The sequence below is a fragment of the Anolis carolinensis genome, chromosome 2 (genome assembly GCF_035594765.1).
Source record: "Anolis carolinensis isolate JA03-04 chromosome 2, rAnoCar3.1.pri, whole genome shotgun sequence".
Taxonomy (NCBI): domain Eukaryota; kingdom Metazoa; phylum Chordata; class Lepidosauria; order Squamata; family Dactyloidae; genus Anolis; species Anolis carolinensis.
Window position 1 is genome coordinate 185,166,876 of NC_085842.1, and position 14,979 is coordinate 185,181,854.

A 14,979-nucleotide genomic window follows, 5' to 3' on the forward strand; every position below is an offset into this window, starting at 1 on the left:
GAACTTCCTAACTTTGAGAGCTGTTCAGCAGTAGAACTCTTTGCCCTGGAGTGTGATGGAGGCTCCTTCTTTGGAGGCTTTTAAGCAGAGGCTGGATGGCCATCTGTCGGGGATGCTTTGAATGTGGTTTTCCTGCTTCTTGGCAGAATGGGGTTGGACTGGATGACTCACGAGGTCTCTTCCAACTCTATGATTCAATGACCCTTTTCCTACCTTGCAGAGCTGAAAGTAGTCTGTGGTGAGTCTCTCGGGGACCTCCTCCCTCGGAGTCCCTGCAGCCGTCCCTACAGAGACACTACTTCCGAGCCCACTGCTGCTGCTGTTTCCACTCGTGGAGGAGGAAGTCAGGCCATCCAAAACTTTGTGGAAAGGGAATTTCTTCATCTTGCTGGCGAGGGACAGGGTCACACGCAAGGAAGAACGGCTCAGACTTCCCAATGATGCGGCACAAGTTCCCTGTCTATGGACTGGAACGAGGGCTCCATGGTATCCCGGTCAGAAGGAAAAGGAGATGGTCGGCGGCGGGAAGGAAGGGAGTCACAGAGAGAAATCACATGGTATGAATCCACTTGGGGTGGGAAGTCCAGGAGAGAGGCTCAGGGCGCTGTTGGCATGCAGTGGAGCTCCTTCTTCCTAGCAAGGGAGCATCCCGCTGCCTTCCCCATTTCACTCCTGCGGCGACTGTGGTGATGGAGGAAGGCTCCTCTGCCTCTGGGCGCCCACGCCGGCTCTCCTCGGCTTTATGAGCCCTCTCCGCTGGGAGGGGGCCGCGCCTCAGGCCGGCGACAGCAGGTCCACAGCTCCCGCCTCCGACAGCAGGCCCAGCCCGCCGCTGCCTTCACCTCAGGCGCTCTCCGAGGTGCTGAAGCCACCAGTGGCCGCCTCGGCCTCCTCCTCCTCCTCCTGAGAGGAACGCGCCAGGCAGGGGCTGCGGCTGAGGGAAGCAAGCAAGGAAGGAAGGAATGGACGGGCCCCGAGGCCCGAAGAACGGGGCGAGCGAGGGGAAACACACTGCGCCACGTTGCGCCGGAAGACGACGACACGACGCTGCGGCGAGGGGGCTCCCTGCCGCTTTCCCCCTTCGCAGCGCCCCGGAAAATGGCTGAAAGGAAGCGGCAACAAAGGGGGGGGGGCTGTCGGGGAGAGCGCATGCGCGAGCAAACATGGGTGGCCTGGGCTGCTCTGTCACGGCAATTCAGCCTTCTTTCCGTGGGAAGGGCTTCTCTCTATGTGTGAGGGGGTGGGGGTCCCAGCTGCCCCCATCATATATTTTCCCGCCAACAGGAAGCAATAGGGAAGGGCCAGAGAGGCAAGAAATCAGAGCCCGCATAGAATCATAGAGTTGGAAGAGACCACATCAGCCCATCTAGTCCAACCCCCTGCCATGCAGGAAAAACACAATCAAAGCATCCCGACAGATGGCATCCAGCCTGTGCTTAAGTTTCCAAGGAAGGAGCTTCCACCACACTCCAAGGCAGAGACTTCCTCTGCTGAACAGCTCTAACGGTCAGGAAGTTCTTCCTAATGTTCAGGTGGAATCTCCTTTCTTATACAGTAGAGTCTCACTTATCCAAGCTAAACGGGCCGGCAGAAGCTTGGATAAGCGAGTATCTTGGATAATAAGGAGAGATTAAGGAAAAGCCTATAAAACATCAAATTAGGTTACGATTTTACAAATTAAGCACCAAAACATCATGTTATACAACAAATTTGACAGAAAAAATAGTTCAATACGCAGTAATGTTATGTTGTAATTACTGTATTTACGAGTTTAGCACCAAAATATCATGATATATTGAAAACATTGACTACAAAAATGGCTTGGATTATCCAGAAGCTTGGATAAGCGAGGCTTGGATAAGTGAGACTCTACTGTAGTTTGAACCCATTGCTCCCAGTGCTAGTTTTCAGGGCAGCAGAAAACAAGCCTGCTCCCTCTTCCTTATGGCATCCATTCACATATTTATACATGGCTATCTCATGTCTCATTTCAACCTCCTCTCCTGCAGGCTAAACAGACCCAGCTCTTTAAGATGCTCCGCACAGGGATTAATGGTCTCCAGACCTTTGATCAAAGCCCCCCTCCCGAGAGATTACCATTCATCCTAAATAATAATAATAATAATAATAATAATAATAACAACAACTTTATTCTTATACCCTGCCCCATCGCCCCGAAGGGACTTGGGGCGGCTTACATGGGGCCAAGCCCGGACACAACAATATAAAAGCAAAACAATGAAACAGATCAATCAGCAATAAAACATCAACAACAATAAAAACAGTCATAAAAAGTCACATACAAAGATAAAATGTTAAAATCATGAATTGAATTCAAGGATCTGGGCCAAGGTGCAAAATATGTCGAAGTCATCAGGGAAAGGTGATTACCCAGCTGTCATAGTCATTAAAGTGCCAATTATAATACTGGGGAAGGCATACCTGAGGGTCTATTGCTGAGTAGGCAAACAGGTCAATCCTACAGGGATCAGTCATCAAAGGCCTGTTGGAAGAGCCAAGTTTTCAGGTTCTTCCGAAAGGAGAGGAGGGTAGAGGCCTGCCTGATCTTCCTGGGGAGTGAGTTCCAGAGCCGGGGGCCACGACGGAGAAGGCCCTCTCCCTTGTCCCCACCAACCGCGACTGCGAGGGTGGTGGAAGCGAGAGGAGGGCCTCCCCCGATGAGCGAAGAGATTATTATTATTATTATTATTATTATTATTATTATTAGCACACTGGGTGCCACGCCAAAAGTTCTCAGCCGGCATTTGGAAACAATAAACATTGACAAAATTACGATCTGTCAACTGCAAAAGGCCACCTTACTGGGATCTGTACGCATCATCCAAAAATACATCACACAGTCCTAAACACTTGGGAAATGTTCAACTTGTGATTTTGTGATATGAAATCCAGCATATAGATCTCGTTTGCTGTGTCATACTATGTCTTTGTGTCAATAATAATAATAATAATAATAATAATAATAATAATAATATAGTTAGAAGAGACCCTGAAAGCCTTTTAGTCCAACCTCCTTCTGCCATGCAGGAAAAGCACAATCAAAGTACACCCCAACAGATGACCATCCAATAATAATAATAATAATAATAATAATAATAATAATAATAATAATAATAATAATAATAATATTTTCATTATTGCCATGATCCCTCTGTCAACAATCTTACAAAAAACAAATCTCGGCTATCAAACATCTAAGAATTCTCACAAAATTTCGCATCTGATGTACATGGAACTGGACAATTTGGACAGAAAAACAAGAAAACTCATGACATCATTCACTGCACCCTCGCAGTGATGTTGACCGGCTATATCTGCCTAGAAGATCAGGGGGCAGAGGACTCTTACAAGTAAAACAATCAGTCAAAGAAGAAGAACATGCCCTGGCAGAATATGTAAAGCAAAGTGAAGAACCTGCTTTGATTGAAGTCAAAAATCAGAAACTCCTCAAAGCACAGCAGACAAAAAACCAGTACAAGAAAGCCACACTACAAACTAGAGCTGACAGCTGGCACAACAGAACATTGCATGGGAAGTTCCTTGACAAAATTGAAGGAAAAGCTGATAAGGAGAAGACCTGGCTCTGGCTCACGAATGGGACACTGAAGAAGGAGACAGAAGGCCTGATCCTTGCAGCCCAGGAGCAAGCCATCAGAACAAATGCAATTACGGCCAAGATCGAAAAATCAGCTGATGACCGAAAATGCAGACTGTGCAAGGAAACCGACGAAACCATTGATCATATCCTCAGCTGATGTAAGAAAATTGCACAGACAGACTACAAACAGAGGCACAACTATGTGGCCCAAATGATTCATTGGAACTTATGCCTCAAGTACCACTCCCAGCAGCAAAGAACTGGTGGGATCACAAACCTGCAAAAGTACTGGAAAATGAGCACGCAAAGATACTATGGGACTTCCGAATCCAGACTGACAAAGTTCTGGAACACAACACACCAGACATCACAGTTGTGGGGAAAAAAAAGGTTTGGATCATTGATGTCGCTATCCCAAGTGACAGTCGCATTGACGAAAAACAACAGGAAAAACTCAGCCGCTATCAGGACCTCAAGATTGAACTTCAAAGACTCTGGCAGAAACCAGTACAGGTGGTCCCGGTGGTGATGGGCACATTGGGTGCCGTGCCAAAAGATCTCAGCCGGCATTTAGAAACAATAGACATTGACAAAATTACGATCTGCCAACTGCAAAAGGCCACCCTGCTGGGATCTGCGCGCATCATCCGAAAATACATCACACAGTCCTAGACATTTGGGAAGTGTTCGACTTGTGATTTTGTGATATGAAATCCAGCATATCTATCTTGTTTGCTGTGTCATAATAAAATAATAATAATAATAATAATAATAATAATAATAATAATAATAATAATAATAATATAGTCAGAAGAGACTCCACAGTCTATCTAATCCAACCCTGTTCTGCTATGCAGGAAAAGCACAATCAAAGCAACCCATCCAGCCTCATTTTGAAAGCCTCCAAAGAAGGAGCCTCTACTACACACCGAGGCAGAGAGTTCCACTGCTGAACAGCTCCTAATGTTCAAGTAGAATCTCCTTTTCTGGAATTTGAACCCATTGTTCCATTGAGTCCTGGGGCCCTTCCACACAGCCATATAACCCAGAATATCAAGGCAGATAATCCACAATGTTTGCTTTGAGCTGCGTTATGTGAGTCCACACTGCCGTATAATACAGTTCAATGTGGGTTTTATACAACTGTGTGGAAAGGGACCTAGTTTCTAGGCAGTACCAGGGCAGCATGACACCCTTTCACGTGGCTATCATGTTTCTTCTCAACCTTCTCTTCTGCAGACTAAACAGACCCAGCACTTTGAGCATCTCTTCATAGGGATTCATGGTCTCTTTGATCCTTTTAGTCATCCTCCTCTGGATACCTTCCAGCTTGTCAATAGTTCTCTTGAATTGCATTGCCCAGAATTGGACACACTGTTATTCCAGGTAAGGCCTGACCAAAGCAGGATCACCATGACTTCCCTTGATCTAGACATTATGCTCCCTTTGATGCAGCCCAAAATCCCATTGGCCTTTTTAGCTGCTGCATCACATTGTTTGCTCATATTCAACTTGTTTAGTTCATTAACTGTTTTCGAGCCAGATATCACCCATTCTACATCTCTTAATTTCATTTTTTTCTGCCTAAGTGGAGTATCCTACATTTGTCCTTATTGAAATTCATTTTGTTAGTTTGTTAAGAGAGAAGACGGAGGCCACATCTGAGGCTGTGGGCTGCCTTCTCCAAGGAGCCTTCCCAAATGCCCAGCGTGCAGGCCTACACCTCCTTTTACATTTACATCCCATAGCACTGAACTTGTTAAACCTTTTTTTTATTCGTGGCCTCTTTCCGCCCATTACATTTTTACCTGACCCTAGGTATATAGGTTATAGAATAAGTATAAAACCCAAACATTTATTGATAATAAACCAGCATTTCAAAATAGGCTGCTTTTCCTTTTTGTGGAATACAGCTGAAGCATTTTCTGCCAAGCCTCCTCAAAACACTGCATGTTGATGCATAGATTCATGTACATGGGTTGTGTTTGAAAACTGTTTGACGTTGACAAACATTTTATGACCCCTGTTGCACCCTAGCAAAGGTCCACCTTGCTCTCAACACACACCATGGAGACAGACTTGGTATAAACAGTTTATTGGTAAAAAGGTAGCAAAAAGTAATAATAATAATAATAATAATAATAATAATAATAATAATAATAATAATAATAAAAAAACTTTATTTATACCCCGCCACCATCTCCCCAATGGGGACTCGGGGCGGCTAACATGGGGCCATGCCCAGAGCAATACAACATAATAAAATATAAAAACAACATATCATAACACCATTTAAAATACAATAGATAATAATAAACAGAACATCAAGAAATCAAAAAAAAAAACAAAACCATAAAACAAGGGCAGGCCGCTTGAACACAGAGATAAAACCCTGAGTGAGAGGGACAGAGAAGTACTCCACTATGGGCAGGGACATTTGGAAGGGGTAATCTAGAGGATAGATGTTCGGAGGGGAGTAATACGGAGATATATGACAGAAATTACTCACCGAAAGCACAACGGAAGAGCCATGTTTTCAATTCTCTCCTAAAAGCTAACAGAGTGGGAGCTTGCCTTATTTCAGAAGGTAGTGAGTTCCATAGTCGGGGGGCCACAGCAGAGAAGGCCCTCTCCCTTGTACTTACAAGGCGAGCCTGGGATATAGGCAATGGTGATAACAGGGCCTCCCCGGATGATCGCAAGGAACGGGCAGGTTTATGGAAGGAGATACGGTCACGGAGGTAGGTGGGTCCCAAACCGTTCAGGGCTTTATAGATGATGGTCTGCACCTTGAATTGGGACCGGAAAATGAACGGCAGCCAGTGGAGCTCCTTAAACAAGGGAGTGGATCTCTCCCTGTAATTTGCCCCCGTTATTAATCTGGCTGCCGAGCGTTGGACCAGTTGTAATTTCCGGGCCGTCTTCAAGGGAAGCCCCAGGTAGAGTGCATTACAGTAGTCCAGTCTGGAGGTAACTAGGGCATGGACCACCGTGGTCAAATCAGACTTCACGAGGTATGGTCGCAGTTGGCGCACAAGTTTGAGTTGTGCGAAAGCCCTCCTGGCCACCGCCGACACCTGAGCCTCAAGCGTCAACGCTGAATCCAGGAGGACCCCCAAACTGCGGACCTGTGATTTCAGGCGGAGTGCAACCCCGTCCAGCACAGGTTGCCACCCAATACCCCAATCCGATGCACGATTGACCAGGAGGGCCTCTGTCTTGTCAGGATTGATCCTCAGCTTGTTCCTCCTCATCCAGTCCGCCACAGCGGCCAGGCACTGGTTCAGCACCCGAGGGGCTTCCTTGGAGTCAGGTGGAAAGGAATAGTGGATTTGCGTGTCATCTGCGTAGAGATGGCAACGCCCTCCAAAACTCCGGATGACCTCTCCCAGCGGTTTCATGTAGATGTTAAATAGCATGGGGGATAAAATAGACCCCTGCGGAACCCCATAGGTCAATGGCCAGGGGTCTGAGCAGGTGTCCCCCAGCTTCACCATCTGGGAACGACCCTCCAGGAAGGACTGGAGCCACAGCAGAACCGTGCCCCCGAGCCCCATCCCTGAGAGCCTCCCCAGAAGGATACCATGGTCGATGGTATCGAAAGCCGCTGAGATATCCAGGAGAACCAGCAGGCTCACACTCCCCCTGTCCAGCTCCCTGCGGAGGTCATCCACCAAGGCGACCAAAGCCGTCTCAGTACTGTGCCCAGGCCTGAAGCCAGACTGCGAGCGGTCCAGAAAATCAGTGTCATCGAGGAACTCCTGGAGCTGCGTGGCAACCACCCGCTCCAGAACCTTGCCCAAAAATGGAAGGTTGGAGATTGGTCTGTAATTGTCACAAACCAATGGGTCTAGCGAGGTCTTTTTTAGTAACGGTTTTACCACCGCTTGCTTAAAACAGGATGGAAATGACCCCTGACCCAAGGAGGCATTTATTATGGCCACAAACCACTCCAACAACCCATCTTTGGCCAGTTTAACCAGCCAAGAGGGACAAGGATCCAGAGCACAAGTGGTCGCCCTCACAGACCCAAGAATCCCCTCCACGTCATCAGGAAGAACAAGCCGGAAAGAATCCCATAAGATGGAACCGACAGGTGCCTCGGTTACCTCCGCTGAAACCACAGTCAAGCTGGAGTCCAACTCATGACGTATCTGAGCAACTTTGCCTGCGAAGTGGTGTGCGAAATCGCTACACCGAGTCGCCAAGTCATCGGGAAGCTCCTGGGCCTCAGGAGGCCGCAGGAGCTCTCCAACAACTCGGAACAACTCCGATGGCCTATTGGCTGCAGACGCTATGCGGGCAGTCGTGAAAGCTTTCCTGGCTGCTCGCAGAGCCACGGAGTAAGCCTTAATAGCGGCTTTAGCCCGTGCTTGGTCGGACACATCCTGAGATTTTCTCCAGATGCACTCTAGTCCCCTCCTCGTACGCTTCATCACGGCCAGCTCCTCAGTGAACCAAGGGGTTGACGTGACTCTACGCAGCGAGAGGGGGCGTTCGGGAGCGATCGTGTCAAGTGCCCTAGTCAGCTCACTATTATAGCGATCAGCCAGGACATCGACAGGATCGCCAGTCTCCAGAACAGGAAGATCCCCAAGAGACCTCAGGAGTCCATCTGGATCCATCAACCTCCTGGGGCGGACCATCTTAATGGGTCCACCACCCCTGCGGAGGTTAGAAGACACGGCGAAACTTAAACAGATCAGATGATGGTCAGACCATGACAATGGAAGGATGTTTTGTTCTTCCACTCTGACTGTCCCACCGTCCACAATGAAGACAAGGTCCAACGTGTGTCCCGCCTGATGTGTGGGCCTAGATATAACTTGAGTCAGCCCCATGGTCGTCATGGCAACCATGAAATCCTGAGCTGCACCTGTTAATGTGGTCTCGGCATGGATGTTAAAGTCTCCCAAAACTATGAGTTGTTGGGAGACCAAGGCCGCATTAGAGACCACTTCTGCAAGCTCAGACAGGGAGACTGCTGGGTCGCGGGGTGGACGGTACACCAACAGAATCCCCAAGCTGTCTCGGGCTCCCACCTTCAGCAGGACACATTCAAACCTCATAGATTGTGGAACGGTGCATCTGATCAGGGCGATAGACTGCCGGAAGATCACCGCAACTCCTCCTCCCCGCCCCTCCACCCTGGCCTGCTGATGGACCCCGAAACCCGGTGGACACAGCTGGGTGAGATTCACCCCACCCGGTTCATCCAACCAAGTCTCGGTAATACATGCCAGATCCGCCCCCTCATCCAGGATCAAATCCTGGATGATAGCTGTCTTACCATTGACGGATCTGGCATTCAGAAGCAGGACCTTAAGGTTGAGGGGTCTGTTCTGAAGACTACCACACCTATTCCTCTCCAGGGTCGCAATAACTCTGTTGCGCTTCTCCCTGGGTTGTTGGTGACCGTTCTTCCTTCTCCCCCACACCACCTCAATGGGGCGCCACTCGTGAGAACCCTCTTCCTCCTGAGGGATTGGCTTGTTGAGATTGCCATTTAAAGGGGATAGTCAGCTATCCTGGGATGAAAGGCCTCCAAGTGTATTTGATTGTTTAAAAGAGAGGCTTATCTCCGCTGGTATGAGAGAGGAGGAGTCATCTAATATGATAACATCATCTAATGAGGGAGGGGGACTAGGCACAGCTAATGACTGATGACAGGGCTGGGGGGTAGAACAGACATGGCTTGAAATTAGAGACTCTTGTATTTCACGAGACAGGCCAATGTCTAGGGGGCGGATCACTGGGTCTACTAATACCCTCTTAAGAATGATACCCCATTGTTGGAGTTTAGGCCCGTACAAAAACAGTTCTTCCAGTAACATTCTATCCTCCAGTCCAATGAGAAGACATAAGGAGCGGTTCCAAGATTGATAGTCTCTGCGAAGCCAGTCAATGGTCTTGATCTTCACTTCCGACCGGCTCAAAGAAAGAATTTGAGAGAGAGATATCTGGACAGCTCGCTTTGATGACCATCTGCCTCTATTTAGCATAGAGTCTGAGACTTCCACTGCCACCTTGTTGGTTCGCAACAGATTGCAGGAAGTATCTCGAGATTGTCCAAACAGTTCTGGGGACAGTGTGTTGTTTGTCCTTTGGGAGACTCTATTAATTTCCTTCCAGGCCACCCTCCCCTGACCCTCTTTCCCAGATACTAGCCCATCCCCATCCTTGGCCACTTCCAAATCTGATCTATTAACTACTTTCTGCTCCTCTAGCTTTATTTTTCCATGGTCTTCCAGAGCGTTTAGTTCCTCATTGATGTTAGTGGAACTGGTTGGTACAGTTGTTATAATGTCTATAGGAGAGGGGTTTGTCGCAATCAGGGAAATTCCCTTGAAAAGATGATCAATTTTCTTGTTCAGTGTTTCCAGTTGATACAAAACAGTGCTGAACGATTTTCCCAACAAATCACATAGGTGAAGAAGTTCATTTTTCTTCGGAAATTCCTGCCAACTCATTCCTAATACTTCCTCAAAAACCTTCCTATAGTAACCACTCTAATCTTTCAAAATTAACACACCGTTCCTACTGACTCTTTCCACTCAGATGTATATCAACCAACATGCGCACACCATCATTCACATTCTAATACCAACAATATACCAGACAATTAACTTCATGGAACTCACGAATCCTATGTGATCACTTCCTATGTTTAAGTACCAAATACACAAATCCACTTCCTATCAACAATCAAATCTGTCTTCCTGCATCAAGATAAAATTTTCTCACTCCTATCTAAATACACACACATACACACTCAGAAAGGGGAGGGGAGAAGAAAGAAGTAAGGCAAAGTAAATAATCAAGATCCAATGTCCCAGGAAACAGCAAGTAAATCCTTAGATGACAAGGCTTAAAACAGGAACATGATCTTCAAAGCAGAATCCAATGTACATGAAATAAACAGGAACATGAAGGCAAGAATACTTTCCCAAAATACATAGGCAAAACTTGAACTAGGACTTGAGGCATGAAACAGGAACAAAACAGGAGATCTTGCTCTGAAAGCAAAGTTGCTTGATCTGAAATGTGTTCCCCACATTTTCCCTTATTTACCTATTCTTGCAAGCCATGAAGGCATTCCTTTGACCTTGAGTTCCCAGCCTTTTGGCAGCAATCCTTAGCGAAAGTCTAGGGAGTTTGGTTCTCAGAAGCAACCTTGCTTCTCTGTCTAATTGGACTTCCTCATTATCACTTTCTGAACCACCTGGCTGTTATTGACTTTCCCTGCCCTCCTCCTGTTCTGAGAGCTGTGAAGGATCACACTGATCTGAAACCTCTGTTATCTCATCTTGGCCTGCTAACTCATCTTGGCTGCCTGCCTGCAGCCTTCTCAAAGCCTCCTGTTGCTCAGGCTGTATAACATTTTCAGTTTTAGACTGTGAAAACCCAAATCCACCTTCATCATCAGACTGAACCACAACAACCCCAACTCTGAGCTAAGGAGGTGGGACACATAATTTAAGAAGCAGTACCTTGGGACACTGAGGTCCTCTGGGGGATGTTTATTCCAACCAGCCAGAACCCAACTTTCCACTGTCAATCAAAATCTGACAAAGAGGAGGGGACACATGGATTGGAGAAGTTCCTAAACACATGTCTTGAGTCCCCACCAGTCATGCCTGTGACGGTGGTGGGATGACAGAAGGGCCTTTTCTGAGGATGAGCCTAGGCAGGCTGATATGGAGAGATAAAGTTACTCAGCCAATTCACATGAACAAGACAACAATAACAAAAACAACAGCAACAACAATTTTATTTCTTACCCGCCTCTCCTTGTGACTTGAAGTGGGTTACAGAATAATTAAAACACATACGCATTGTAAAAATACCACAAATACACATATTAAAATGTATTTTATGAAATATACATATTAAATATATTTCTATAAAATACATATTAAAATACACAAAACAGAGATTAAACAAAGAACACAAATTTAAAATTCATGCTTAAAGGCTGACTAGATAGACCTGCTGGAAGAGATAAGTCTTTAGATAGATTTTAAATTCCTACAGCTCATTTAGCTGTCGGAGGTCTTCCGGCAAGTCATTTCACAGTCTTCTTCGGGCAGCCAATGAAATACACATATATGAAAAAGTTCCTCTGGATGATGGTTGCCATTCGAGTTCTGGCAGGCTGGAGCAGACACCCTCCAGAGGACCTACGTGTGTGTGGCAGATTGTACTGGAGAAGGCAATCCTTTAGGTAACCTGGACCCAAACAATGTAGGGCTTTAAAGGTCAAAATCATCACCTTTTATTTTGCCCAGAGACTAATTAGCAGCCAGTGGAGTGACTTTAGGATAGGTGCAATATGCTCACTCCTAGATGTTCCTGTAAATAATCTGGCAGCCATATTTTGAGCCAACTGGAATTTCTGAACTTGGTACAAAGATAGGCCAATAATAATAACAACAACAACAACAACAATAATAATAATAATAATAATAAAATAACTTTATTTTTGTACCCCGCATCTCTCTCCCCGAATGGACTCGCAGCGACTAACAGGGCCAAGCCCAGGCAATTACAATAAAACAAAATAAAATACATACATGACACGCATCATCAGCAGGTAAAAATGCATTTTAAAAAGCACATTGCAGAAGTCCAACCTTGAGGTTACCAGCACTACCATCTTCAGGTCCTCCAAATCTAGAAAGGGGCATAGCTGGCGGAACAGCCAAAGCTCGTAGTAAGCACTCCTGACTATCACATCTACTTGGGCTGACATTTGGAGATAAGGATCCAGGAACATTCCCAAGCTGTGAACACAATTTTTCATGGGGAATGAAATCCCATCCAGGACTGGTTGACACAACTCCACCACCAGATTAGGACTCTTGGTGGCAAGCATCTCTGTTTTGTCTGAATTCACTTTCAGTTTGTTTTTCCTCATCCAGCTCATTTCCTCCTTCAGGTATTCATTCTGAGTACACATGCTATTCGTAGTTGAGGCTGTTTTTGAAGACATGGAGAAATATATTTGGGTATCATCAGCATACTGCATCAGCAACCCTGCCCCATCCCTATGGATGATCTCTCCCAGCAGCTTCATGTAAATTTTAAAGAGCACTGGGGATAGAATGACACCCTGTGGAGGAACAGCTATCCTCTAACACCACCGTCTGGAACCTGCCTGAGAGGTATGACCAGAACCACTACAGAGCAGTGCCTTCAATTCCCAGCCCCCGTCCAGGTGTTCCAGAAGGATACCATGGTTGATGGTACTGAAAGCCGCTGAGAGGCCTAGAAGCACCAAGAGGGACACATTCACCATATCCGTGCTAAGACGGAGATCATCCACTAAGGCGGACATAGCAGGATGGACAGTTTCCCATCCTAAGATATGCATTCATAATTTGTTGTATTAGAGATTGAATTGTATCTCCTCCCTGGACAACCAGCCAAGATGGACAGGGATTAAGAAAGAAGATCCCTCTAGCCTGATGTTATTGTCCTCCAGAGGTCCCTCTGGTCCATTACCCTCTTTGTCCTCCAGATGTCCCTCTAGCCGGACATTGTTACTGTTCTCCAGGGGTCCCTCAAGTCCATTGCCCTCTTTGTCCTCCAGATGTCCCTCTCGTTTGACATTATTATTGTCCTCCAGAGGTCCCTCTGATCCATTGCTGTCTTTGTCATCCAGATGTCTCTCTATTCTGCCATCCTTTGGTCTGACTATATTCCAGTCTGTCAATAAAGAATTGTTATGGTTAGACAGACTTTATATTTCTAGGCGCGAAGATCACTGCAGATGCAGACTGCAGCCAGGAAATCAGAAGACATTTACTTCTTGGGAGAAGAGCAATGACCAATCTTGATAAAACAGTGAAGAGTAGAGACATCACAGTGGCAATGAAGCTCCGCATAGTTAAAGCAATGGTATTCTCCTATGGATGCAAGAGAGCTGGACTATAGGGAAGGCTGAGCGAAGGAAGATAGATGCTTTTGAACTGTGGTGTTGGAGGAAAATTCTGAGAGTGCCCTGGACCGCAAGAAGATCCAACCAGTCCATACTCCAGGAAATAATGCCCGGCTGCTCACTGGAGGGAAGTATATTAGAGGCAGAGTTGAAGTATTTTGGCCACATCATGAGACAGGAAAGCTTGGAAAAGATCATGATGCTGGGGAAAATGGAAATTTGGGCATTCAGACGTGGCCAGTCCAGTGAAGTTGATGAAGGATAATTTTTTCAGTGCTGGTGGTCTGTTTCCAGAATGCTGACATTTGTCTGTCTGTTTTTCCAAGAGATTTGCAGGATTTTTCAAAGGTACCTCCACGAATGTCCCAATCCTCAATCATTTTCTGCTTAATTCGGAAAAAATGATGCACCTGCAGAACCCAGATGGTGGCGTATTTCTGTATCGATGTCAGCTTTTGCGGAGAGGTGGCTGCCTAGGTAGTGGAAACTGCCAACATTTTCTAGCGTTACACCAGGGGTCCCCAAACTGCGGCCCGCCGAAAACATTTATCCGGCCCGCAGGGTGCTTTGCCAGTGCTGCTTGTCTTGTGGGTTTGTCCCCATGGTGGCAGCTCCCTCCTCCTCCGCTGAGGAAGGCGCGTGCGGTGCGAAGGAAAGGTGCGTGCCTTTCCCTCCCTTGCCCTGTGTGCACCTTTCCCACTGCCACCAAGGAAGCGCACATGGGGCAAGGGAAGAGGGAAAGGTGTACACCTTTCCCACCTCCTCAGTCGCCCGGTGCGTACCTTCCTCGCCGATGGAGGGAGCTGTCACCATGGGGACAAACCTCGCTGCCACGGCTCCCTCCACTGCCACCAGTGAGAAAAGAGCGCGCAGGGTGAGGGAGGAGGGTGATTGTAAGTTTTCCTCTGAATGAGTGCAGACATCAACATAGTGGAGTTCTATAACAGTTGTTGTTGTTACCTTATTTTTGGCTTTCAGCCTACTGAAGTTAAAGACAGGAAATTCCAATTCAAGCACTTTAATGTTCCGCAGTAGGTCTCAGTGGATCCCAGGGAAAATTATTTCAGAAAAATACAGAGTGCATTATAGACACCCACTCAGAGTGCATTATAGACACCCACTTCAGAGAATTTTGAAATATGGGGTAACTGACCATGAAAGATAAAGTACTGTCAAACTTTGCTAATTTTACAATTCAGATACACCCTAAGTAAATTGAAAAGTCACATTAAATAGTTGTGGATATATTAGCAAATGGTTAAAAGATAAACAAGAAGGAAATATTAGAATAAATTGATGATTTGTACAAAAGAGCATCTATACATACATTTATTAACTATGTAAATAGGTTAACTCTTCCTAAAGATACATTCAGATGACACCATAGTAGAAAATGTAGTAATCAGACTGAGACGCAGAA

General features: G+C 46.4%; 1 protein-coding gene across 2 annotated transcripts in view; it reads right to left on the reverse strand.

The window, feature by feature from the left end:
- Positions 1–1,106, reverse strand: part of stxbp5l (syntaxin binding protein 5L) — a 91,937-nt gene extending 90,831 nt beyond the window's left edge. For both annotated transcript variants that reach the window (XM_062971301.1, XM_062971300.1), the window contains exon 1: positions 214–1,106. In XM_062971301.1, coding sequence (XP_062827371.1) covers positions 214–384 — 171 coding nt within the window. In that variant the 5' untranslated portion in view covers positions 385–1,106. The remainder of the gene's footprint in view (positions 1–213) is intronic.
- Positions 1,107–14,979: the final 13,873 nt, after the last annotated feature.